The 27,698-nt window shown below is 34.4% G+C and overlaps 1 protein-coding gene across 1 annotated transcript; it reads right to left on the bottom strand.

Moving 5' to 3' along the window:
• Positions 1 to 568: 568 nt before the first annotated feature.
• LOC123551823 (mitochondrial uncoupling protein 3-like) lies at positions 569 to 27,698 on the bottom strand. The gene is made up of 6 exons (XM_045341032.2): positions 27,551 to 27,698; positions 13,452 to 13,657; positions 12,484 to 12,739; positions 8,214 to 8,417; positions 6,615 to 6,897; positions 569 to 2,066 (listed from the first exon to the last, which is right to left on the bottom strand). Exons 2-6 carry the CDS (start codon positions 13,632 to 13,634, stop codon positions 1,925 to 1,927), a joined length of 1,068 nt encoding a protein of 355 aa, XP_045196967.2. The 5' UTR covers positions 13,635 to 13,657; positions 27,551 to 27,698; the 3' UTR covers positions 569 to 1,924.

The following is a 27,698-nucleotide window of genomic DNA, read 5'->3' as shown; positions in this document are numbered from 1 at the left end:
AATCTGCCACCAAAATTTTGAAAAGCACACCTGTATTTTTATTGGAACGACATAACAAATGGGATTTTTTTTATTGAATTAAAGGATAATTTATATCAAAATCAGAAACAGTATTTTTATTGGAAACACACAACTATGTGATTTTTACAACTAAATTTAATATTATTTTAAATTAAAATAAGAACCTGTACTTTTATCAGAAAGCAAATTAACATTTAATCTTGGCGTGTCTTTTTTACTTCTTTTTTTTTTCATTTTAGTAGTTTTGTGCTTTATGTCACTTCACATTTGTCCAAGGTTTATGTAACATTCCATTATTTCTTTACAATATTCTGACCATTTCTCAAAGTATCATAACACCAAGAACAAAATGAGCCGTGCCATGGGAAAACCAACATAGTGTGTATGCGACCAGCATGGATCCAGACCAGCCTGCGCATCCGCGCAGTCTGGTCAGGATCCATGCTGTTCGCTAATAGTTTCTCCAATTCCAATAGGCTTTAAAAGCGAACAGCATGGAGCCTGACCAGACTGCGCGGATGCGCAGGCTGGTCGGGATCCATGCTGGTCGCATACCCACTATGTTGGTTTTCTCATGGCACGGCTCAAATATCAATAAACAAATAACAAGAAATAAAATAGTCATGATATCTCACAGATTAGATGTTTGTTCAAAAAAGAAGTTTCTAAAATTCACCATATCACCTTAAGGATGTAGGAACAAATTTTTTCTAACGTTAAGAATTTTTTCATACTCTGTGAGCTTGAAGAACATTAGTTTCCAAGACAAACAAGAGAAGAAAAAAACCAGGTCACCGAACACGTTTTAATTTTAAAGGGCATTTTCTTCACCCATTGTTGAAGCATTTCTGAAATTTTGTAAAATTGGAAAAATGGTGGTACTTTATAAAACATATTATAGAGATTTCAAGTCTTACAGGTTAATATGAATACAAGGTGATGTCAGTATTATATAAGCATAAATGTTATTAACAAATCTATTTCATTTTTACATGTTGACATAATTACCCCACCCACTTTATTTTCAATGGGAAAAACATATTTAGATCTACAAAAAAATTCTGACCGCAAGATTTTCAAAATATTTTGCAGCTTTAATGACACACAAAAATGCTTCAAAATGGAAAGAAAAAAAGTTGGGGGTCACCGTGCATCTAAGAGATTTATACGAAAAAACTGTTTAAAACTGGTGAATTTTGATCCTTTTTGCTTTTTTGTTCTTTTTGTTTCAATTTATATTTTCTAGATAATATAAAGCACCAACTTGAAAACTTTTATTTCAATTATAGCTTTACATTATATGTATCAGTCAGGAAAATATCAAAACCAAACCTGATCTACTTTAATAGATATTTGAAATTACCTACCCCTACCCCATTGTAAATCTTACTTCAATTTCAGGCAAATGCCAGCCAAAAATAAGGGTGAAAAATTTTTTTCGCAAAAAGAATATATTTGGTTAAATGGTACATTATTAGCCATATTTTTATTATTTAGCACAAATTTTTGGCAAAACTTTTGTTAGAAAGCAATATTCAAAGAAACATTTTTCAAAATGGCAGATATCCTGAAGAAAAAAAAACGCTCGTACATCCTTAACATGAATCTAGCAGTGTGACACTGAAATCCATGAAATGATTCCATTCAACTGATAAACTATGGCAGTGTACTACAATTTAGCAGCAGTATACTATATACATACATGTATACAGTCTATCAAACTTTAAACATTTTAAAAATGTCTTCCTTCAGTGGTACACTAAAACTTATACATTTTTCACTTGGTGCCAAGCAAATACTTCTGGACCAGGTAATCAAGGTCTGTTACTCCTCTAGTGCAGCTATTTTTAACTGAACTGACAATACCTTGTGTTGAGTAAATACTTGCGGTAGGTGAGACTTCTTATTCCTCCTGGGCGGCTATTTTCTCCTGAACTGACTGGTATGTCTCATGGTTTTCCTGGTGTAACAGTTTTTTGATTTCTTCATAACAAACAAACATAACAATATTCCAGGAACCAATCCTCATAAAAGATGGCACAACTCTGAAAACACACAAGGAAAATTCATCATGTGCATGTATATCAAAACAAGAGGGTCATGATGACCCTATATCACTCGCCTGTTAAACTTGGCCTTAGAATCATCAAGATAAACATTCTAACCAAGTTTCATGAAGATAGTCACAGATGTGGCCTCTCCAGTGTGAACAAGCTTTTCCTATGATCTGAGTAGTGACCTAGTTTTTGACCCCACATGACCAAGTTTCGAACTTGTCATGGGAATCATCAAGAAAAACATTCATACCAAGTTTCATGAAGAAAGGGTCATAAATATTGCCCATAGAGTGTTAACAAGCTTTTCCTTTGATTTGAGCGGATGACCTAGTTTTTGGTCCCACATAAACCAGTTTCAAACTTGGCCTAGGAATCATCAAGATAAACATTCTGACAGAGGTTCATAAAGATTGGGTCATAAATGTGGCCTCAAGTGTTAATAAGCTTTTCCTTTTATTTGACCGGGTGCCCTAGTTTTTGACCCAGTTTCGAACTTGGTCTAGGAATCATCAAGATAAACATTCTGACCAAGTTTCATGAAGATAGGGTCGTAAATGTGGCCTCTAGGTTGTTAACAAGCTTTTCCTTTGATTTAACCTGATGACCTAGTTTTTGACCTGGCAGGACCTAGTTTCAATCCAGGCCTAGAGATCATCAAGATAAACATTCTGTGCAAGTTTGTATCAAATCAAAGCAAAAATGAAACCTCTATATGACTGAAAGGGCCAAAATAGAAAATATAACTCTAGAACTCATGAAGGAATCTAGCCAGTTTTCAAAAGGAACTGAGATCTTATGGTGACTTAAATTGTGTGTAATTTTGGTTAAAATCACATATAAAATGTCACTTCTATTGTGTTCACAAGGTAAAAATCAACAAATTTTGGCTCTTTCAGGGGTCAATCAGGGGTCGTAACTCAGGAATCTATGAATGGATCTGACAGATTCATCATGGAATCCAAGAGTTATTGTTGTTAAAGATATTTTGCAAGTTTGTATCAAATCAAACCATAAATGAAGTCTCTATATGGCTGCAAAAGCCAAAATAGCACATTTTGGCCCATTTTGGCCCTTTAAGGGGCCATAACTCTGGAACCAATGATGTGTGGTAAACCTGGGTTTTGGCTCAGAAATATTTTGCTTTTTGTAAATATCTAAATAAATAGTTTTAGTTACCATGTTCTTTTACCGTACATTAAAGAATACATTATGACAGAGCTTTGCTGAAAGTTTGACCCTTGTTGAGTAAATATTGGTCGAGTTATTCCCAAAAATATACCTAAAAAACTCCTGACTTCGAGAAAGTTTATCAGCAGAAACCATTAAATGCTCCTAAATACATATTTTATATTTTGCCATGGTATTTCCACTTTCAATATATTGTAAATATATGTCTTAATATTTATGTAAAGTTTGAGGACATGACATTATGTAGCTTTAAAGTAATCTTGAAAAATCTACTCTGTTTACATTTTTGCTAGTCAATTTCTTATGTGACTAGAGCTGACCAATGAAAATATTTATTAAAAATATTTAGAGATATTGTTCAGGTCTGAAACTTTACTGTCATGTCAAGGATATTAATTTTTAGTTATATGAAATTTTATAGATTTTTTAGAAGCCTTGTTCTGTTGTAATCCTTTAAAAATGGCCCTTAGATGTGAAGACTGATTTTAGTGGCCATATTGGATATATTTGGGAGAATTTGTGTGTCAATCCTTTGACACTTGATTTAAGTACTTTTAAATCATTTTTTGCAATTTGAAATAAACTGATAAGGTGTAGTTTTTCTTCTAGTTTGTGTTTATGTAATTGTCTTTTGATGACATTTATTCTATTTCTTGCATTTAGTGAGAAAAGTTTTACATATTTGGGAAAATGTCATTGACCAATCAGATTGCAGCATCTTTGGTGCTTCTCTATAAATATGGGCTTATCAGTTCTTTTTTGGCTCTTCTAGTTTACACTTTTGGATTAAACACTTCTCTTAGTTAGGAAATTATTGGCAATTTGGAGCCAATTTTAGGAACTTTGGACTTTATTTTTATTGGGGAATAATTATAAATTTGGAGTTTATTTGCTTGAGAAAATTACTGAATTTATTTGGAATACATGTAGTTGTGGAATTTTCTGATAATATTGACATATATCTTAATATTTCAATTGGTGTAATATATTAACTGTAGAAGTTTTATAGTTGACATAATTTATATCTTTGCAGTTGTGAATGTGCGGTTATGAGAGCTATATGACTTTAGATTTAATAGATTTATAAAACTGGACTTACTCTTGTGTTTTCATTTAATTCTACATAATGTGTTGACTTTCCCAATTTATAATCTAAGTGGTGTTATAATAACTAAACTTATTATTGCAGCACTTGGCATTATATTTACTTTAAAATAGCCCAAAAAGTGGCTTTATAAGGAATCTGGCTTTTCCTTGAATTAATTAAGCCAGTGGTGTCGGTCATCCTGAAGAATTTACCAAAACTCAAGCAATAAGAACATTGCAAACAACCACAATTAAGGTCCTCGTCGAACATTTAACCGCGGGACTGGGGTTAACGACAGATGTGACCTGGTCAGTTTTTGAAAGGAACCAAGATATGCCAATACAAGTTGTGTGCAAGTTTAATTAAAACCAATTGTATCGTGTTCACAAGCCAAAAATAGCAAATTTTGACCCTTTAAGGGGCCATAATTCCAGAACTCATGATGGGATCTGGCCAGTTTTCGAAAGGAAACAAGATATTACGCCAATACAAGTTGTGTGCAAGTTTGATTAAAGCTGATTGCAAAATGTGGTCTCTATTGTGTTCAAAAGTTAAAAATAGCAAATTTTGGCCCTTTAAGGGGCCATAACTCTGGAACCCATGATGGGATCTGGTAAGTTTGCAAAAGGAACGAGATATTATGCCAATACAAGTTGTGTGCAAGTCTGATTAAAACTGATTGCAAAGTGTGATCTCTATCTTGTTCACAAGAAATTGTGAAGGACGGCGAGACGACAGACGAACAATGGACAAAATGTGATCACAAAAGCTCACCCTGTTGTAGTATTATGATTTAAGTGTTGGATTAGCAAGATAGGTATTGCGGGTTCAAATTCCAATGATATCATGAACATACCTAAATCTTCAGCCTGCTAAATTTCTGAAATGGATTGGTCCATCATTCACTTTGGGCAGTACCATTTATTATTCGAAGGGGTGTTCACTGAAAATGAATGTACCCCCAACCCCCATGCACTGACACTGTACAATGCAATTTGACGCACACAAGATTGCATAATTATGTGGACTATATGTATATAGACTTTATGTACATATATAGACTTTATGTACATATTATAGTAACAAAAACAAAGTCCCATAACTCTGCAGAATATTTTTCTGAAAGAACCTAACATGCACCATGCACAAGTAAGGTTGGTACTGATCACTTGAAGTTTCATTAAATTGTGTGAAATGGTTCCGAAGATTTGGCGCGCACAAGATTGTATATGCAGACTCTATGTATATATAGCATAGTAACAAAACACGAAGTCCCATTATAACTCTGCAGAATATTAATCTAAAACAACGTAACATGCACTATGCACAACTATGGTTAGTACTGATCACCTGTGTGAAGTTTCATTCAATTGTGTGCAAGGGTTCGGGAGACTAGGCGCCCACAAGCTTGCGTATGCAGACTCTATATATATCATATATTAATAAAAAACAAAGTCCCATAACTGTGCAGAATTATTTTTTGAAAGAACCTAACATGCACCATGCACAACTAGGGTTACTACTGATCACCTGTGTGAAGTTTCATTCAATTGTGTGCAAGGGTTCGGGAGACTAGGTGCCCACAAGCTTGTGTATGCAGACTCTATATATATCATATATTAATAAAAAACAAAGTCCCATAACTGTGCAGAATTATTTTTTGAAAGAACCTAACATGCACCATGCACAACTAGGGTTACTACTGATCACTTGTGTGAAGTTTCATTCAATTGTGTGCATGGGTTCAGGAGATTAGGCACGCACAAGATTGCATATACAGACTCTATGTATATAGTATAGTAACAAAAAACAAAGTCCCATAAATCAATTTTTTTTTCTGGACAGACTCTATGTATATAGTATAGTAACAAAAAAGAAAGTCCCATAAATCTACAATTTTTTTTTCTGAAAGAACCTAACATGCCACATGCACAACTAGGGTTGGTACTGATCACTTGTGTGAAGTTTCATTAAACTGTGTCAATGGGATAAGGTGAGTTGGTGCGCACAAGATTGTATGTACAAACAGACAGACAGACAGATAGACAGATAGACAACCTGAAACCATATACCCCCTAGATAAACTTTAAACATTCTTCACAATCTAGCTAACAAGAAATTTCTTTGGCTGCTCTATTTATAATAACTTTAAGTCTTCTCAAAGACTATTTTGTCAGTTGGGATTTTTTGCAAGTACATACAATAAGAACTGAAACTGCCATGTTTGTCTTTAAGTAATAAAATCAGTTATGGATATTTACCCTTTATATAAAGAACGTAGACCATTTTCTTTGATCATCTGCACCAAGCAGTCAATAACTCCAGTATACTGTCCAACAAATGAACTCATGTAGCGTGTCTTCACTACATCAATAGGCGACGCTATAATCGTGGCAACAAATCCGGAACCAAACCCACAGGCTATATGACACTTTAGATTGTCCTCAAACAGTTTGTACCTTAATACTTCCTCTTTGATCATATCATATGTGACCAGTTCAGAGACATTCATAATACTGTTCCTGGCTACATTTGGAATATAACCTGTAATTACAAGACACACGTCATACTGTTTCTCAATGCTACATTTAAAATATCAGCATAAATAAATTGTGCAAAACTGGCATTTCCATTTGTTAAAAACTTCACATACAAAAGACAAAGTGGATTAATAAAATTCATTTTAACTATCCTAAGTGACGATTTTATGGACATGATGGCTGTCAATTGCTCATCTGACCATTTGACCTTTAATGTAGGTCATGATACACTGCTTTAGGAAAGGAAACCATTATATTTAGTACAATTTAACGAGATGGACAAGAAAAATACATCCATTCAAATATTATGTGATTTCTTCCTTAAATCTTTCTCTGTTTTTTTGTTGTTTTTTTTTTGCTAATATTTGACCTAGAGATTTAGATTTTATGCCAAGGTGACTCAGTTTCATAATTACCATTGATTTCAATCAGACAAACATAGAAAATGCCTCTAATGTGACAGTGAGCATTCCAGAGTGTTCACAACATTTTTCGATGATCTGACCTAGTGACCCCAGATGATCCAGTTTTGTATCTGACCTAAGATTACATGTAGACAAAATTTCTGACAAGGTTTTTAATTCAAAATAAAAGTAAAGTAAGAAATAGAGCATTTTCTGAGTTGATATGGTTTTTTCTATGATCTGACCTTGTGACCTGGTTTTTGAAACCAGCTGACCCAGCTTCCACTTCAACGGAGATTTTACAAAGACAAACATTCTGACAATGTTCAATACAGATCAGTTAGAAACTATGTCCTCTACAGTGTTTTAAACAAGGCTTTCTCTTGATTTGACCTTGCGGCCTTGTTCTTTACCCAAGATGACCCAGTCTAAAAGCTGATATGACCCAGTCTAAAATCTGACATGGCTTTTATGAAGATATTCTTAATATACTGACTAGATATCATAGTTACATAAATGTAGATTAAGCTGTAAATGAATAAAAATATGGCTTCTGGGGTGTAAATAACAAACACTGACAACATACACAGGGTGATCACAACAGTACAAGTGTAAAACTGGATTTGAAGCATAAATGCAGAAATAAAATAATTTACACAATCCAAAGGAATGGTATACTTGATAATACATTTCTCTGCATACTTCTTGTGTGTGTTTTCTGTTTTCAAACTACCTCTGTTTCCAAGCTTCTCTGCAGCCAAATACATCTGGCATCAAAGTGCCATTTACTCTGATCTGAGTGATTTAGAACCTAATGTTCTGCGAATTCCTGACAATTTGTTATTTTAAAATTTTGTCACATCCTGAAATTTATTTCTAACTATCACATTCATTGTGTATCCAGAATAATTTTTACCTTTCCAAAGTCCTCGTATACCCTCTGTTCTTGCTATCTGAGAATACGCTTTGAACACTTTGGTATATGCATGATGACCGATGGCACCTGAAGCCTGCATTCGGATTTTAACAACATCAGTTGGTTGAGCAACAGTTACACATAAAGCACCAGTGGTTAGACCTGACAGGATTCTAATGAATACACTTGGGGATGAATCTGCATCTAAAAATAGCATCAAAGCAAACTGAAGCACATCATAATTATTCAACAAGCAAATTCGATGAATTGGTATCCCCCACCGAATGGGTTTGTGGTGAGGAATGGCAAAACAAGAGGACCATGATGGTCCTGAATCGCTAACCTCTTCCCACATGACCCAGTTTTGAGTATGACGTCATTATTTGACATAGTGACCTAGTTTTTTAGCTCATGTGACCCAGTTTTGAACTTGACCTAGATATTATCAAGATAAAAATTCTGACCAATTTTCATAAAGATCCATTGAAAAATATGGTCTCTACAGAGGTCACAAGGTTTTTCTATTATTTGATCTATTGACCTAGTTTTCGAAGGTACCTGACCCTGTTTTGAACTTTACCTAGATATCATCAAGGTGAACATTCTCACTAATTTTCATGAAGATCTCATGAAAAATATGGCCTCTAGAGAGGTCACAAGGTTTTTCTATTTTTATATCTACTGGCCTAGTTTTTGACTGCATGTGACCCAGTTTCGAAACTGACCTAGATATCATCAAGGTGAACATTCAGATCAATTTTCATGAAGATCCATTGAAAAATATGGCCTTTAGAGAGGTCAAAAGATTTTAATAATTTTAGATCTACTGACCTAGTTTTTGACCGCAGTTGACCCAGTTTCAAACTTGACCTAGATATCGTCAAGATGAACATTCAGACCAACTTTCATACGGATCCCATGAAAAATATGGCCTCTAGAAAGGTCACAAGGTTTTTTTATTATTTGACCTACTGACCTAGTTTTTTAAGGCACGTGACCCAGTTTCAAACTTGACCTAGATATCATCAAGGTGAACATTCTGACCAATTTTAATGGAAATCCATTCACAAGTATGGCCTCTAGAGAGGTCACAAGGTTTTTCTATTTTTAGACCTGCTGACCTAGTTTTTGTCCGCACATGACCCTGTTTCGAACTTGACCTAGACATCATCAAGATGAACATTCAGACCATTTTCATACAGATCCCATGAAAAATATGGCCTCTAGAGAGGTCACAAGGTTTTTCTATTATTTGACCTACTGACCTAGTTTTTGATGGCACGTGATCCACTTTCAAACTTGACCTAGATATCATCAAGATGAACATTCAGACCAACTTTCATACAGATCCCATGAAAAATATGGCCTCTAGAGAGGTCACAAGGGTTTTCTATTATTTGACCTACTGACCTAGTTTTTGAAGACACATGACCCACTTTCAAACTTGACCTAGATATCATCAAGATGAACATTCTGACCAATTTTCATGAAGATCTCATGAAATATATGGCCTCTAGAGAGGTCACAAGGTTTTTCTATTTTTAGACCTACTGACCTAGTTTTTGACCGCATGTGACCCAGTTTCGAACTTGACCTAGATATCATCAAGATGAACATTCAGACCAACTTTCATACAGATCCCATGAAAAATATGGCCTTTAGAAAGGTCACAAGGTTTTTCTATTATTTTACCTACTGACCTAGTTTTTGACGGCACGTGACCCAGTTTCGAACTTGACCTTGATATCATCAAGGTGAACGTTCTGACCAATTTTCATGAAGATCTCATGAAATATATGGCCTCTAGAGAGGTCACAAGGTTTTTCTATTTTTAGACCTACTAACCTAGTTTTTGACCGCACGTGACCCAGTTTCGAAGCTGACCTAGATATCATCAAGATGAACATTCAGACCAACTTTCATACAGATCCCATGAAAAATATGGCCTTTAGAGAGGTCACAAGGTTTTTCTATTATTTGACCTACTGACCTAGTTTTTGATGGCACGTGACCCAGTTTCGAACTTGAACTAGATATCATCAAGGTGAACGTTCTGACCAATTTTCATGAAGATCTTGTGAAATATATGGCCTCTAGAGAGGTCACAAGGTTTTTCTATTTTTAGACCTACTGACCTAGTTTTTGATGGCACGTTACCCAGTTTCGAACTTGATCTAGATATCATCAAGGGGAACATTCTGACCAATTTTCATGAAGATTTTGTGAAATATATGGCCTCTAGAGAGGTCACAAGGTTTTTCTATTTTTAGACCTACTGACCTAGTTTTTGAAGGCACGTGACCAAGTTTCGAACCTGACCTAGATATCATCAAGATGAACATTCTGACCAACTTTCATAAAGATCCAATGAAAAATGTGACCTCTAGAGTGGTCACAAGCAAAAGTTTACGGACGGACGCACGCACGCACGATGGACGACGGACACCGCGCGATCACAAAAGCTCACCTTGTCACTTTGTGACAGGTGAGCTAAAAATATATCTGGCAAAAACTTAAGGATGTTACTAAGAAGCAAATAATTTCATTAGTCAAAATCAATTTAATAGAAAACAAATGTTTAATTAAAGAGTACATAATAAATGTATGATACATTGATCCTGAATAAAGAAATTATTTTGAATGGAATATGTTTACTGTAATGCTTAAAGCTTTGCTTTTGAAATTAAATGCAGTTATTGAAATGTGAGCTTGAAGTTTAACTGGAACAAAATATTGTCTTTGAGTGGTTTGGCACCAAGTGTTGCTGTTTAACATGTACATTTGAACTTAAAAGAACAGATGTCCTTAAGAGAACACAATCAAGTAAGGTATCTTGAACATGGCTGGGGGCAAGGTTGGTGCAGTTACAACTTAACATGTTGAAGGTTTGAACATTTATTTTAAAAAAAAAGGAATGGAAATATATATATATGTATATATATATATGTTTATATATATATTTTTTGAGGGGGGCCGGTGTGTGTGAACGGGTGAGGAAACAAAACTTCACATGTTGATTATAACTACTGACGGAAAATTAAAAATGAAAAAAAAAATTGGGGCAAGGGTGGGGGGGGGGGGGGGGTGGGGGGCAGAGGATGCACGATATGATGATCGGTGGTGGGCATGACTGTGTGGAGGAGCGAGGTGGGGGAATGGTACAACTTGCATGTTGATATATATTCATGGTATTGAGTTTGTTACGTACAAATATGTGGATTTTTATACAATTAAACGGCAATAACTCTGAAGTTACAAAAGAAATCTGAAAGATATTGTGTGTGCACAACCACATTATGGTTTTCTAAATTCTGTTTAAGTTCCATAGTTCAAATTCAAATATATCAGAAGTCATTATGCAGAAATTGCCATATTTATAGTACCCTATATAGTTAACACTAGAAACTTCTCAGGGCCATAACTCTGGTGTTGCTAGGGCAATCTGACTGAAACTTGACGGGCCCTATAACCTCATAGTGGTGGACACGTATATGAAGTTTGTTTGAAAAAAATCTAAAATATTTTTTTGGGGGGGGGGGGGAGGGGTCCAGAGGGGGAGGATTGTGCCCAAGGTGAGGGGGTGACCAAGTGTGGGTACACAACTTCACATGTTTATAATAAATGCTCATGGAAAAGAATGAAAGAAATTTAATGAAATTTTACCAAATGGTAAGTTTGTTATGTACAAATATGTTGAGTTTTATACAATTAAAGGGCAATAACTCTGAAGTTACAAAAGAAATCTGAACAAAATTGTGTGTGCAAAACCACATTATGGTGATCTAAATTCTGTTTAAGTTTCATAGTTCTAGGTCAAATATATCAAAAGTTATGATGCAGAAATTGCCATATTTATAGTACCCTATATAGTTAACACTACAAACTTCTAAGGGCCTGGTGTTACTTGGGCAAACTGACCGCATAAACTCATAGTGGTGAACATGTATATGAAGTTTTATTTAAATATTCCGGAAAGACGTCCGGAAGGACGAACTGACAGACGCCAGAACTATATCCCTCCGACTTTTGTCGGGGGATAATAATACATTTGAAGATTAAATAGAGATAAACATACATGTAGCTAAGTTAAATTAAGAATTTGAGAATACATTTGCAAGATTTACATTTCTAAATTTTCAATATTACTTCATATCAATTAAGCAGTATTTACTAATTTGAAAAAAAGAATCAACAAATACAGTTAGATGCAAACAGTTAAACCTAAACTAAAATGGTACATTAAAAAAATTTATGAAACAGGTGCACTTACCATTGCCAAACAGACTTTGGTAACGAGACTTCATATCGTCATAGCAACCAATTCTGATAGAAGCAAAACACATTTGTCTTTGTAAGCCTGGAACCAGCCCAGAGTACAAAGCCTTTGGACCTTCATAGTTGATAATCATATTCATGGTTCGTACCATACCCGGAGCCTTTGTTGGAAGAGATTTTAAGCTGACAAAATCTCCATTCACCAGAAGTCTCATGGACTTAGCCCAGCTTTCACATTTTACATTTCTAACCTAGAAACCAAAATACATATTATAAAACCATGCTGATAGCTTGGAAATCAGTAAATAAGGCTATTTTCAAGCAATATAACTAATTTTCTTAGCACTGTAATTGAAAATAGAGTATACTGAATGACAATCATATTTTACATATATTTGTAATGTATTTGTTGTCGGATTTCTAAAGCAACCCGTCTACAATACTTTTGTGTAATAGCTAAACCTTTGTTGTGGGCCTGCTTTGCAATGCATGGCTCTTACAATGGCTGTGTTTTGAGTGCTCTGTGCTTCCGGGAAATCTACGCCTTACCTTTTATCTTTTGTTTCAGCTAATATAAGCTCTAGTGCCACTAGTAATTTATGTCAACTTCATGTCTAACTACTGGCGGCAAGTGATTTTGCCTTTGTGATCAGTGCAGATCATGATCATGACCGGATATCTGAAACTCCACTGATTTCTTGAAACACAAATCAACAACAAAATTTTCACAATTGGTCACCATATTGATGACGTTATTTCCAGATCTGGTTGCAGTTCCCAGAAGACATGCATGTTTTTATTTTAGCCCATAGAATAATTTGGTAAATGTGGCTGTTTGTCTCAATTATTCTCTAGAGGTACTACAAATGGCAATGCACAAGAAAATGTTACGTATAGAAGCTATTTAAGTCTTAGGAAATGTAACATGTACCGGTAATTTTAAGTATTTCATAGATTACATACCTGTAGCCTAACCTTGGCTGTATCTAGAGGTAAGGTAATCAGTTCTGCTATACATCCTCCCAACCCCGCACTGACCAGTTTCACTCCTAGAGTCGGCTGTATAGGGGGTACAGAAAGAATCTCTGAGGTAGTTATCATGACAGGCTGTGCACTAGGTACACTGGAAGCCCCGGATGTACTCATCTTAAGAAAAAGTATCACAGATTCTGAAAGAAAGGATATAAAATATATGGTAATTATAAATTAATATTTCTATCCACATGTTTCACATTCTCAGAGTGAAATAAAGCCATTACATAAATTTGATTTTACACTACACATCAGTTTGACAACGTTTAAGTACAGGAGACATTTGGTGGAATTTACCTGGTCTATATTAGGTAAAGAGGGACAAAGTTTTGATATTTCAGCATGCCTTTTTGCACTCATAGAATAAACTAGCTCACAGCATTACAATTTAACTTGTTTATAATATGGACTAGCGAGCTTACCATCTTCCTACACCATGTATTCTAACTGCTCAGTCTGAACCTTTGCTTTATTTCTTTAAAAAAAATTCAGTGGAAAAAATATTTGATATAATTTATGGAAAAATCCATTTTAACTTTTCCACTTTCTCTGAATTACCAACACAAGTACCTATTTGTGAGCAAAAAAAGCAAACTTCAGTAAGAAATTCTATTCACCCATTACTTAAAGCTCCGAATTCACATTACTTAAAGCTCCGAATTCAGTCAATTACTTTTACAACTAAACATGAAAAGAAAACTACCATTTACTTCCCAAAGTTCAATATCTATAATGATGACCTTTGTGTCTTCACTCAGTAGGAGATTTATTACCTTGTCACAGTAATTTTATTACTGCAGGCAAAAATATGACATGACATAACCAAGATCCACAATACACTAAATCTTCATTACTAACTTTCTAGAGTCTTTGAAGTTGTGTGATATACAACCAAACATTGAACTGGGGTTATATAAAGGCACTGACAGGGACAAGTGGCTTACAGCTAACAAACTATTACAAAATAACAAAAACTACAACCAAAAGTCTCAGCATATATACATTATTAGACTGTAGAGTAGATCTTGGGGAAATACAATAAAGTTCAAGTTGTAATGAAACATTTATATTACATCAGCTGCAAAAAATCTCATCGTGTACAGTAGAGAAATTTTTAAGCATGTGCAGAACATATTTTGAAAGAAATCTGATAAAAATGTACAAGTAGTACAGAAACAAAAAGAACATTGAAAGGCAAATAACTCTGAAAATGCATCAATCAACCTGATCATCAAGACTATTTAAATGTAAATACAATACACCAGGTATTTGTTATAATTAACAGTCAGGGGTGTAACTGTTTCAAGTTATCGCAGTTTATAACCCATTTGAGTTATTGCTTATACTTTCATAACTTGTTTCAGTTATCATGAAATATTACAAAGCCCTCCTGTGCCAATTCCTCACTCTGAATGAGACTAATGCAATTATTTCCTGAATCCTTGAACTTTTTTCTTTCCAGCTATGCAGTAAAATTTTTTATGCAAGGCTGATAAAGTTTTACACAGAAGTTTTAAAACTATTAAACTCTAAACATCCCATTATGCTTATCAGGTCATGATCAGACTAAAAGAGAATTTGATTAACCACAGTTTGCTACTAATTGCACTTTAAAGGTCACTTTGTGAGAACTGCAAAAAGACTTTTTTTGAATAACTTACCCGAGTTAAACTATATTTTATAACTAATACAGGTTATAAAATGCTTGAAAAAGTAACTCAAAAAGGTTACATAACTTAAAACAGTTACACCCCTGACTGATTAATAAAGAAGAGAATGTATTAAAGGCACTGATATAGAAAATTGGTAAAAACAAATTACACTGCAAAATCCTGGGTCACCAGAATAAAGAATAAATTTTATCTTTCGCATACCTGGTAATTGATACACAAGTAATGTTAACCTCTATTAAAATTGAAGAAAACGTCAATTTTGCAAAGGATACATACACTTGATTCACAAATAGAATTTCCAAAGAAAACAGCTCATAATATTCTGAAAATAATACTTGCATTGCCTTTAAATAGTGTCTAATCTAAACTAGAGCTATCACTAAAGGTGATGAATGTACTGACACAGTACATTGCAATTTGACGCACACAAGATTGCATAATTATGTGGACTGTATATATATAGACTGTATGTATACAGTATAGTAACAAAAAACAAAGTCCCATAACTATACAGAATATTTATCTAAAAGAATGTAACATGCACCATGCACAACTAGGGTTGTTACTGATCACTTGTGTTAAGTTTCATTAAATTGTGTGCAAGGGTTTGGTAGATTAGGCACGCACAAGATTGCATATGCAGACTGTATGTACATAGTATGTTAACAAGAAACAAAGTCCCATAACTCTGCAATTTTTGTCGCTGAAAGAACCTAACATGCCCCATGCACAACTACTGTTGTTACTGATCACTTGTGTGAAGTTTCATTAAATTATGTCAAGGGGATGAGGAGAGATGGTGCGCACAAGATTGTGTCTATGTTTATAGTATAGTAACAAAAAAAACAAAGTCCCATAACTCTGCAAAATGTTTTTCTGAAAAAACCTTACATGCCCCATGCACAACTACTGTTGTTACTGATCACTTGTGTAAAGTTTCATTAAATTGTGTCAAGGAGATGAGGAGAGATGGTGCGCACAAGATTGTGTCTATGTATATAGTATAGTAACAAAAAAACAAAGTCCCATAACTCTGCAAATTTTTTTTCTAAAAGAACCTAACATGCCCCATGCACAACTACTGTTGGTACTGATCGCTTGTGTGAAGTTTCATTAAATTGTGTCAAGGGGATGCGGAGAGATGGTGCGCACAAGATTGTGTCTATGTATATAGTATAGTAACAAAAAAACAAAGTCCCATAACTCTGCAAATTTTTTTTCTAAAAGAACCTAACATGCCCCATGCACAACTACTGTTGGTACTGATCACTTGTGTGAAGTTTCATTAAATTGTGTCAAGGGGATGAGGAGAGATGGTGCGCACAAGATTGTGTCTATGTATATAGTATAGTAACAAAAAAAACAAAGTCCCATAACTCTGCAAATTTTTTTTCTAAAAGAACCTAACATGCCCCATGCACAACTACTGTTGGTACTGATCACTTGTGTGAAGTTTCATTAAATTGTGTCAAGGGGATAAGGAGAGATGGTGCGCACAAGATTGCGTCTACGGACAGACAGACGGACAACCTGAAACCAGTATACCCCCCCTTACAACTTTGTTGTCGGGGGGGGGGGGGGGGGGGGGGGGTACAATTAGAAATGTCACACAAAGCATGAAAATCTTAGCATATGTATTTATTATATAAACTGATTCCTAATCACCACAGCCTGACACAGACATTTTTAATTACACTACTTTGCATTAAAAACAACTGCCAAAGTTGACTCTCATCTTTAAATTTCAATTAATATGAACCTTCCTTCAAAGAATATATCCCGACAGTCAAGTATTTTTACAGAGGGCTTTTTTTAAAATGAATTTTGAAGTCCAATTTTTTTGTGGGTTTTTTTAACACAAAAGGACAAAATATGTGGTAATCTGGAAAGAACTTATATTGCTGAAAGTGAGATTTTCTTGCTTCATGTGATGCAATTCTGATTAGATGAGAAATGTAAATATATCTCATATGTAAAATAATATAATGTTATTAATCAAGCAATTTCATATTGGCCTTGTTATTTGTCCAAGGGTAGTCGTATTGGCCCGAGGCCATAGGCCTCGGGCCAATACGACTGCCCGAGGACAAATAACTAGGCCAATATGAAATCGCTTGATTAATGATAATATTATTATTCAACTTTCAGCTGTTGGCGGTAACAGTATAAGAACTCTGTGAGTTACCTTATGACAGCTATGCACGTTCAGGTGAATAATCGTGTCATTCTTTGACAAGTTGTTTACAGTTTAGACGTATTTTAGAAATCATGATCATTTTCGCCAGTAAAACAGAATGAGTTGTATGTAGGTACTTGAGAATAATTTTGAAAGATACTTTTAATGCGACAAAATCAAGAGTAACTAGAACATACCTTATTTTTTGGAATTCCTATTTATTTTCTTTAGCGAGTACCAAACCATTTGAACTGTGATAAAAACTGCTTTAAAAGTCGTTTCCTTTTAGGCTGCAAGCAACGAGACACAAAATTATACACATATGTGTTGATCAAGATAATACAACCAATCAAGCACATATTATATAGTCCCATGCCTCGTTTAATTCTTATCCGAAATTGTTTGCAGTTCACAACTGACACTCTTGTTCGCCAATTTATTCATCCACTTTCCAGCACTTGAATCGCTATTTATCATTGCACAAATAGTCCACACTATCAAAATGTCTGTTAAAGATAAGTCTCATCCTTTTAATTAATCTGAGTTTCCATATTTTCTTATTATTTTCCTTGACAACTGCTAGAATTTCTGACAGGAAACACTTGCATTTTACACAATACCGAATAAGCGAAAGTACCCTTGTAATCTCCGAAGACGTACATCCCGCTCAGTCATACTTGGTTATTAAATTCAAACATGTTGGATGACTTTTTTTTATCAAAATGTGAAAAAAAAATGTAATCTATAACTCTGATGTAAAACAAAATGGCGTCATTAAAAATCAAACGGAAGTGGCTTCTCCGTATTGGCCCTCTCTTTTGAACCAATCAAAATGCTTGAATTCCGTATTGGCCCTGTTTTTTCGTATTGGCCCTGTTTTTCTCATATTGGCTCAGTTATGTTTTGTATTAGCTCTGTCTGTTTCATATGATGTTTGCAATTGATCTAATACAGTGTGTAATATTGTAAAGTTGAATAATAATGCAAATTATTTTATACCTGGTTATTAACTTTTGAAATTGTATGGCCGTTTTTTATGTTTGTTTGGGGCTTTTCTTTTGTACATCCTATGTACTCCTTTCAAACTCATTTTAATTAAGTGATGTTTCAAACAAATATCACTTGCCTATATATTTGACTTTCTTACATCTTTACTTGCACAGAATAGTCAAGTGCCTCCTGCCATTTATAAGTAAATTATATTTACAGCTAACCAAATCCACTTAAAAATAGCTTAACAATTCTTTCATTTCTATGTATAGAGAAGCAAATACCAAAGAATGATTATATTAGGCAATTTTATGCCATTCTTTATAAATTTAATCAGAATTGCTGCCTAGACTAACATAACTAAACATTAAAAAAATACCAAAAATTATTAATTTTTTTAATAAATGTTCTTGTCATGTAATTTCATTCAAGTCAAAACCACCAGCCTGTGTGCATGCACAGGAGCACAGGTAAAATCAGGAATCGGTTTGTATAAATGAAACAGACATCAAGTGAAATACAATGTAGTCTATTTTGACAATAAGTTCATCTACCTGACTCACGATCTATCACAGAAAACACTGGGCCAGACATCATTTTAAAAAGCAGAAACCTTCAATCACCCTGTGTATAATCAGTCCTCCTTCATAAATTGCTAGGATGAATATAATATAGGTGCATCGTGCAGTCTGACAATAAATCATCATCATCATGGTCTACACTGTTTTCTCAGTCAGTAAATTTTCATTGAACACCCCTTCAAATGATAAATGGTACTGTCCAAATTGAATGATGAATAGTCCATTTTAGAAATTTAGCAGGGTAAAGGTTAAACAGGATAAAATTCCCTATGTCTGTTTTATGTAAATGAATTAACTAACTTATATGGAATATTTTATGATGATGTACTTCGTACAGAGGTCACCAAACCAAAAGATGTAGAATAAATCAATGCATAATGTGCAAAAATCTACTTTTAAACATTAAAAAAAATCAACAATGTCTTTTGAAATAGAAGTCTTATTTAATCATTTATAGGTATTTATGAGCTTTTTACATAATTATATCTTTAAACAAGAGCACCGCCTTGCGGGTGCTGACGCTCATCTGATTTTTTTGTATATTAGAAATATTGTCCTACCCATGATTTTCTAAGTCTAAAAAGGGCCATCATTCTTGCAAAAAGCAGGATAGAGTTATGTTTCTTGATGTACAGCGTCCGTTTATGATGGTGAAAAACTGTTGCAAGTTTTAAAGCAATAGCTTTGATAGATTATGAGGAAAGCTGACTTAAACATAATACTCAACCAAGAAAACTGATTTTCTAAGTCCAAAAGGGGCAATCATTATTGCAAAAAGCAGGATGGAGTTATGTTTCTTGCTGTACAGGGTCAGCTTATGATGGTGAACAAGTGTTGCAAGTTTCAAAGCAATAGCTTTGATAGTTTAAGAGAAAAAGTTGACCTAAACATAAAACTTAACCAAGAAATCTGATATTTTCTAAGTCCAAAAGGGGCCATAAATCTTGCAAAAAGCAGGATGGAGTTATGTTTCTTGCTGTACAGAGTCAGCTTATGATGGTGAATAAATGTTGCAAGTTTTAAAGCAATAGCTTTGATAGTTTAGGAGAAAAGCTGGCCTAAACATAAAACTTAACCAAGAAAACAGATTTTCTAAGTCCAAAAGGGGCAATAGTTCTTGCAAAAAGCAGGATAGAGTTATGTTTCTTGATGTACAGGGTCAGCTTATGATGGTGAACAAGTTTTGCAAGTTTCAAAGCAATAGCTTTGATAGTTTAGGAGAAAAGTTGACCAAAACATAAAATTAACCAAGAAATCTGATATTTTCTAAGTACAAAAGGGGCCATAAATCTTGCAAAAAGCAGGATGGAGTTATGTTTCTTGCTGTACAGGGTCACCTTATGATGGCGAACAAGTGTTACAAGTTTCAAAGCAATAGCTTTGATAGTTTAGGAGAAAAGCTGACCTAAACATAAAACTTAACCAGGCAACACCGACGCCGATCAAGTGATGACAATAACTCACCATTTTTTTTTTTCAAAAAATCAGATGAGCTAAAAAAGGATAGGCAGTGAATTTCTGTGCATAACTGAATGTGTTTGTAAAACATGCATGCCCAACATGATGGCCTCCTGTGATCACTATGACCTTTGTCCTTTGACCAACTGACCCCAAAAACAACAGGTATTATCTACTGACCACAGGCAATCATCCTAAGAAGTCTGACACCTGAAGGCCAAAGCATTCTTCAGTTATCAATAGGAACCCCATGGTCAACAGACAGACAGACAGCCTTTGAGTCTGACACAGACACTAGCTATTGTTCTTCAGTTATTGATGGAAACCAATTTCCAGGTTAAGATCAAGGTCACCATGAGTATGATGACCCTTGCCCACAACCTATGAACAACTGGCCTCGAAATGATAGGAATCATCTGCCAACTACGTTGAAGGTTTGTGTGCCACAGCACTCTTCAGTTATCGTTTTCAGTGTAAAAGTCAATGTAACCTTGATATTTGACCTACTTATCCCAAAATCAGTAGAGGTCATCTACTGACCACAGGCAATCATCCTGCATTCTAGCGGTCTGGTATCCTGACGCGTAGCTTTATAATCCTCTACGGTTTTCTTATGTACCAAGCCTTCGAATGTAATGAATTATGTTTGCAGTAACTTCTATTTGTCAAAATAAGTCTCAGCACATCAACATCTGAATGCCTTTAAACTATGAAACACTTAGGGTCAATCTTTAGTATGTATTCACTCAAAATTTTGTGGTTTGCAGATGAGTATCAATATAATTCCCATGCAAAAACAGGGCCTTTGCAGAATATACTTTTTACCTTTGCCAAATATTTGCCATAACCTTTGCAGAACAGTTGCAGCACATGATTGCTGAATATATTCCGCAGACGAGTAGAAATGGAACGAAACGTGCAACTATTCTGCAAAGCTTTTGCAAATATACACAACGCACACAGAATGCAAATACTTCGCAAACAATTTACAATTCGCAGCTGAAACTTTGGCAAATAAATCGCAAAGTGATAGCAAAGTAATCGCAAAGTGATAGCAAAGTATTTGCAACTTGCATGCAAATAATATGCGAAGTATTCGCAAATACGTAACAAACAGCATAAAATGAATTTCTGAGGTTCAAAGAAAAGAATTTTTTTAATATCTGAAAAACAGATGTAAATTCACAAAACCATTAAAATTTTGCAGTTTAAATAAATATTAAAAGTCAATCATTTCAGTGATCATTCAGTAACAATAACTAACATCATGTAATACTTGTAAGTTTTAACAATTGCTTGAGTAAAAAATGTTTTATATAACTATCATTAACATTACCTTTCTACATGCTGCAATATCCTCTGGTTCTTGGAAGTCATATTGCTTAACAACATGGTATTGCATTATCCTTATTCAACAAAGTTTATATCCAGAAAAAGTAATTAGAATATTATATAAATAATCTGTTTAACACAAGTTTGCATCACCAAAATATTTCTACTAACTGATGTGTAAACATTTCCTAACAATATTTTCAAAAATCCTGCTATTTGAATATAGACCAATCAGAAAACAGAATGGTTAATTACTTCCTGTACCTAGAGCCTGCCAGGAAAGCAAGTTCATCTATGTTAACTATTTGCAAATGCTTTGCTCTTTCATTTCTGTACAAAGTGTTTATTTGCAATACCTTTGTGAAGTAAATGAGCTAAGTGTTTATTTGCAGATGCCTTGCTGTCTGCTAATTTAATAAAGTATTTATTTGCAAAACCTTTGCAGTCTGTAATTTATCTAAGTGTTTATTTGCAAACCCTTTGCTTCAGTGTGATACGTTTTGCAGACTGTTTGCGAAAGTCTGATGCAAATACTTTGCAATCACTTGGAATATAGTTTCTGAGAAAACAAATATTTAAAATATATTCTGCAAATACATGACAAAGGGTTAAATGTGTATATCTTAAGAATTTGCAGGCTAGGCGTCTGGTTACTGGCAGCTAGACACTTCCTATTTAAATTTATGGCCAATACGTGAAATGATCAGCATTTAAACCTATAGCATGTGAAGCATCGGCAGTGATGACCGATGAAATTGCTTCAACTATTTTGGTCTTTCGAGTAGGGATATATTGCCCATAAGAAAAAATATCTCAATATTTCCTAGGATCAGTCAAATTGGTTGGACTACTTCTTAATGTAGCTAGAACTTGGACTGTATGTATATATCCTGTTACCAACGGCTTGATACTTCATCATCTTCAGCTTTTAAAAATGAAAGGTGTGTCCTATCATCAGGCTGATACGGTGTTCTGTTGGGGCCATCGCAGTTTCGCGTTTTTGTTCTAAGGGCGAAATCACGAAAACACGATATTTTCACGCAAAAACGCAACACTTTGACGCGAAAACACGATGCAAAAAATATCGCGTTTTCGCGCTGTTAATATCGTGTTTTCGCGATTTCACCCTCGATCTGCCATTGTCTTTTCGTGTTTTCGTGACAAGTAGGGCGAAAACACGATATTGATAGCGAAAATATCACGATACAAAAATATCGCGTTTTCGCGATCATGTATCTTGTTTTCGCCCTCTCAACTGCAAAGGCGAATACACGATGTTTTAATATCGTAATTTCGCCTTCAAACGCTTGCAAGACATTTCGAGAGACGCGATCTTAGGATATTTGGAGTTTTTTTGTTTTTGTTTTTTTTCGTATCCGCAATAGATACACTCACTTTTTCAGTCACAAATGTAACATAACATATTATTTATTTGGTATTAAAATGCGCATATACATTTATAGCCAAACTAGTTGAAGTATTTTCATAGCTGTCAAGGCTCCACAAAAGCCACGAGTGTGATCGGGGTTTGAAGGGAAGGTTGTCCCTTGTGGGGGTCTGGAGGGCGGTGATCCGTAAAAGGCGGAAACGCCCTCACATGGAAAATTTACATTTTTAACACAAAATAGATCTGGTTTTGAATAGTCTCCCTCCATGTTTACTTTTTGTGACGTTTATTCATGCGTTAGAAATAACACGTTGCACTGATGAATGTAAAAGCTGTATTATACGGTATGAAAACACCGTGTCAACGTCGCCTCGCATGTTTCATTCAATAATTTTCTACGAAAAAACAATTGATTGCTTTATTTCTTTAAAATGCGTCTGACCTTGAACAGTAGGCGTGTGAGCGTGATCTAGGGCCGAAATGCGTGTGACACACGCGTGTCTTGACAGGTATGTATTTTTAAAGATGTTCTGTTCAGTAGGACATGTGACCTTTTCAGAGAAAATTGTAACATGAAGTACGTAAACAAAGTAAAACACAAGATATTCCATAACATTTTTGCAAACAGAAAACTTTCTACTTTGCAGATTTTATTAAAACTTCTCATCACCGTTTTGAATTATGTACATATAAACTGGAATATATAGCCAACTAAAATGTATATTTCTATGTGCTTTTTTAGATATTATGATATATGTCTAAAAATTCTGTCATTATTATTGGAATTATTTCATAAATTTGTCAACATTAATTTTAACAATTACATTTTTAGACAATTTCATTTATTATACACATGAACACCAATAATTCATACATAGATTTTCGATCATACTGTATGACGAGTCTAGGCTATATTTTATGTTATCCAGAACAATGAAGTTACTTCTGACATTACTTTCGGTTTATAAAATTATGCAGAACTAGTTTATGTAGAACCATGCTTAAAATTGTTCATTTGCATATTCAAATGTAATAATTTCATTCAAACATTACAAAAACAAAATAACTCTGCCAGTACCCCGACATCTTTCCAAATAAGATCTGGACTTTTAACTGAATTAAAGTCACTTATTTATAAAACAATGCAATTTTACAACGGTACACGGGCCTTGTCTTGGAATTGAAAATGTGTCTCAAAATTCAAATTTTGCTGCACTTATGATTGATTAGCAATAGATTGAACTAGGTAGGACTACGCCAACAACAATCAAATAAATAATGAATAGAATGAACTTGAATACATATTTATCTTAAAATCACATTCACAATCCTTTCGGTCATTTTTTTTCCGAAAAGGCTGAGAAGAAGGATACCAAATTTTCACAAATGTTTTACCAATAAAACAGGAACAATAAAACAATTAGGTAGTCCTATTTCAAATGTGTTTTCACTGAAAAAGTAATCACATAAAATATACAAAGACATATACACGCTTTTACCATTTCTTTTCAGAATGTTTGGATACTCTCTCATTATATACACACCAACACATTTTAAATTTGAAAATGATGTTGTTGTTGTTTTTTTAACTTCTCTTATATGGAACTTCTTTGGTCCAAACCTTTAAATAATGCTCGACAGAATTTTATTAAAGACTTGTACATAGTATATCGTCATGCATATAATAAACAACATCTACCCCAATCTGAAATTGCTTCTTTTAGCTCCCGCTAGTTGTTACAAGATATTTTTTCATTTCAAGGACAATCTATCGCAGGTTCCACCTGTAGTAAATGACATACCAACGTACATATATATAGACAGACAGATAGACTGTGACAGACAAAATGACACACCATATATGGATAAAATATAGAGAGAGCATTTTATGACACTGGGCTTATTTTCAACTGATCACGAAACTCAAGCTGACGTGCAATTTATGTTTTTTGTTGTTGTTTTTTTGCAAATAAACTATTGATGCGATTTGGGTGGTTATTTTATTTCTACCAGTGATGTGAAAATGTAAATGAAACAAGTTTTATATTGTTGTAAATCTGAATGCAAGCATTTTTCTGACTATAGCGCCATATGGAAACTCATAACTGACACCCGCCATGCAGAACTTTACCAGTTTCTTTTTCTGACCTTGTAGCTATTTGAGAAGCGGTATGACTTTAATTCACAACAATGTAAAAGTGTGCCATTGTGTTTCTCACCAATCCAAATGAATGTAATTATTTTCGGGAGGGGGGGGCGGCTTCACTTGAGATTTTGACGATGACATCTTTAAGTTGATAATTTGATTTGTTATTCTACTGTATTAGTATGTTACCATTTTCTAAGTGCATCAGCGACTAAACATTGCCGTTTTATACACTTAGTGCATGTTTTTCAACAAGAGCATCGCCTAGATTCACACAGTATTTATATATAATATATTCTCTTATAAAAAAGGAATACATTTAGAGACATTTCCCTGCTCTAAATAAAATACTTGTAAACTGGTATGTAAGTATATCCTTCAGACTGCCTTCTAATTATAAAACAGAGTTCATGTAAAAACACATTCAATAAAGTCTTAGCAAGTTCTACCTTATTTGACTGATGAAAAGGTAGACAGGCGAGCAAGCATATTCACGGATAATATTGAATAACAGTTATCTTTTTATTAAAAAAAATCAAAACCTGTATCACCTTCAAAAAGAAAAGATCGACTCAATCCCGATTTCATCATTCTATTACATGTTATTATACATATTATCTTTATCAATTAACTCTAAAATGGATTAATAACTACACTGCTATATATTTTAACCTCCATGCATATCAAAGAATAGGGGTCGAAAAAAGGATTAGATTGGGGTTGAAATGTGCAAGGAGGGGTCGAAATGTCCAAGGAGTTGGGGCTGAAATGTATCAGGGTAGAATGTACGGTCTCTCAAAATGTCTTGCAACCATTTGCGCAAGTCCAACCGAAATTACAATATTAAAACATCGTGTTTTCGCGCTTTTGCCTTTGCAGTTGAGATGGCGAAAACACAATAGAAGATCGCGAAAACACGATACAAAAATATCGTGTTTTTGCGCTATCAATATTGTGTTTTCGCGATTTCGCCCTACTTGTTACGAAGGCGAAAACACAAAAAGACGATGGCAGATCGAGGGCGAAAACACAATATTAACAGCGCGAAAACGCAATACTTTCTGCTTTGTGTTTTCGCGATATATCCCCACACAACCTATTTTCAAACACAACCTATTTTCAACCGCCTAGGACTTTGTATGATAAAAATCTTTACAAGCCAAATTTATCAGTTGTGATTGTTTCTCTGTTTACAGCAGAGACAGAACATGTTATGAACCTATTCTCCTTCAGTTTTGGTACTTAGAAAATTATATAAATTCCATTTATGTAGCAGTACTATGTTTTCATGAGGTTTTTTTTATTACTAAAAAACCTGCGTCTTTCCTAGTCTACTACCTATTCTTGCTTAAGCCAATATCAGTATTTATATATCTTTTGCACTAAATCATAAGTAAATGTTTATTGCTTAACACATGCTTACTGCCAGAATTGTGAAGCATACTATTATTTAATTATTTTGACAATGCAATCATGATGCCTGTCCTTGCAACAGTTTTCTTCATTTTCTAAGCAATTTGAAATATTTGGAGTGTCAAAAGCTTAGCAATTATATAATACATCGTCATATGTGACAGCTATCAATGTAGCAGATGTGACACCCTGGTTCTCTGGAGTAACTGAGCACATGATATAGTTCTTTAGATAATGCACTAACTTTTGGCTGCCATTTACTTTACCCTACCCCCTGTAATTTAGGTGCCAATTTAGGCAAGTGTACCTACAGTATATTGATTTGCCATGTTGGTTTTAGTGTTTGTTGCCAGACTTGAATTTTGGGTGTATTATGTTTGCAATGTTGTCATGAAACTACAGTAAAAGTTTAGTGCTTTTTCATTTTGCTGGAAGGAAAATACCACCTGCGGTTGAATTTAGGTTGTAAATTTTCAGCATGACTTCCTACTGATGGCTTTCAAAATCATCCTGCCAGGGATTCGATCAGTTAGAAACTTGAAACTTAAATGGTATGCTTTTATAGCACTTATGCTGACAGAAAGTGTTAGACAATAAACCAAAGATCTGGACTTGCATTTGTACAAAACTGCACAGAAAACTTGTTAAGCGATTGAAAACTGGTTGTGCCGGGATAGCATTGTGTTTTCGCATCAATCGCCTTTTTGCTTAAAAATATCGTGTTTTCGCGATTTCGCCCTTTAGGACAACAACGCGAAACTGCAATGGCCCCAAGGGAACACCGTTGGCTGATGCTAAAAATGTTGTAAAATGTAATCTTTCAAAACTGAAACTGAAAGTAAGAAAGAAAAAACATCTTTTTCCTGACACTTACCTTAGTCTGACCGTAGCAATGCATTACCTAGAAAATTTATAATTCCTGACAACAGACGCAAATTATCTTTAAATATGTGAGATTTTTTTATGTGAACATTGTTTTTTGTTTACAGTTTTACGGGGTCAAGGATCTTACTTAAAATTTG

The sequence above is a fragment of the Mercenaria mercenaria genome, chromosome 4 (genome assembly GCF_021730395.1).
Source record: "Mercenaria mercenaria strain notata chromosome 4, MADL_Memer_1, whole genome shotgun sequence".
Lineage (NCBI taxonomy): Eukaryota > Metazoa > Mollusca > Bivalvia > Venerida > Veneridae > Mercenaria > Mercenaria mercenaria.
This window is presented reverse-complemented; position numbering and strand designations above follow the sequence as displayed.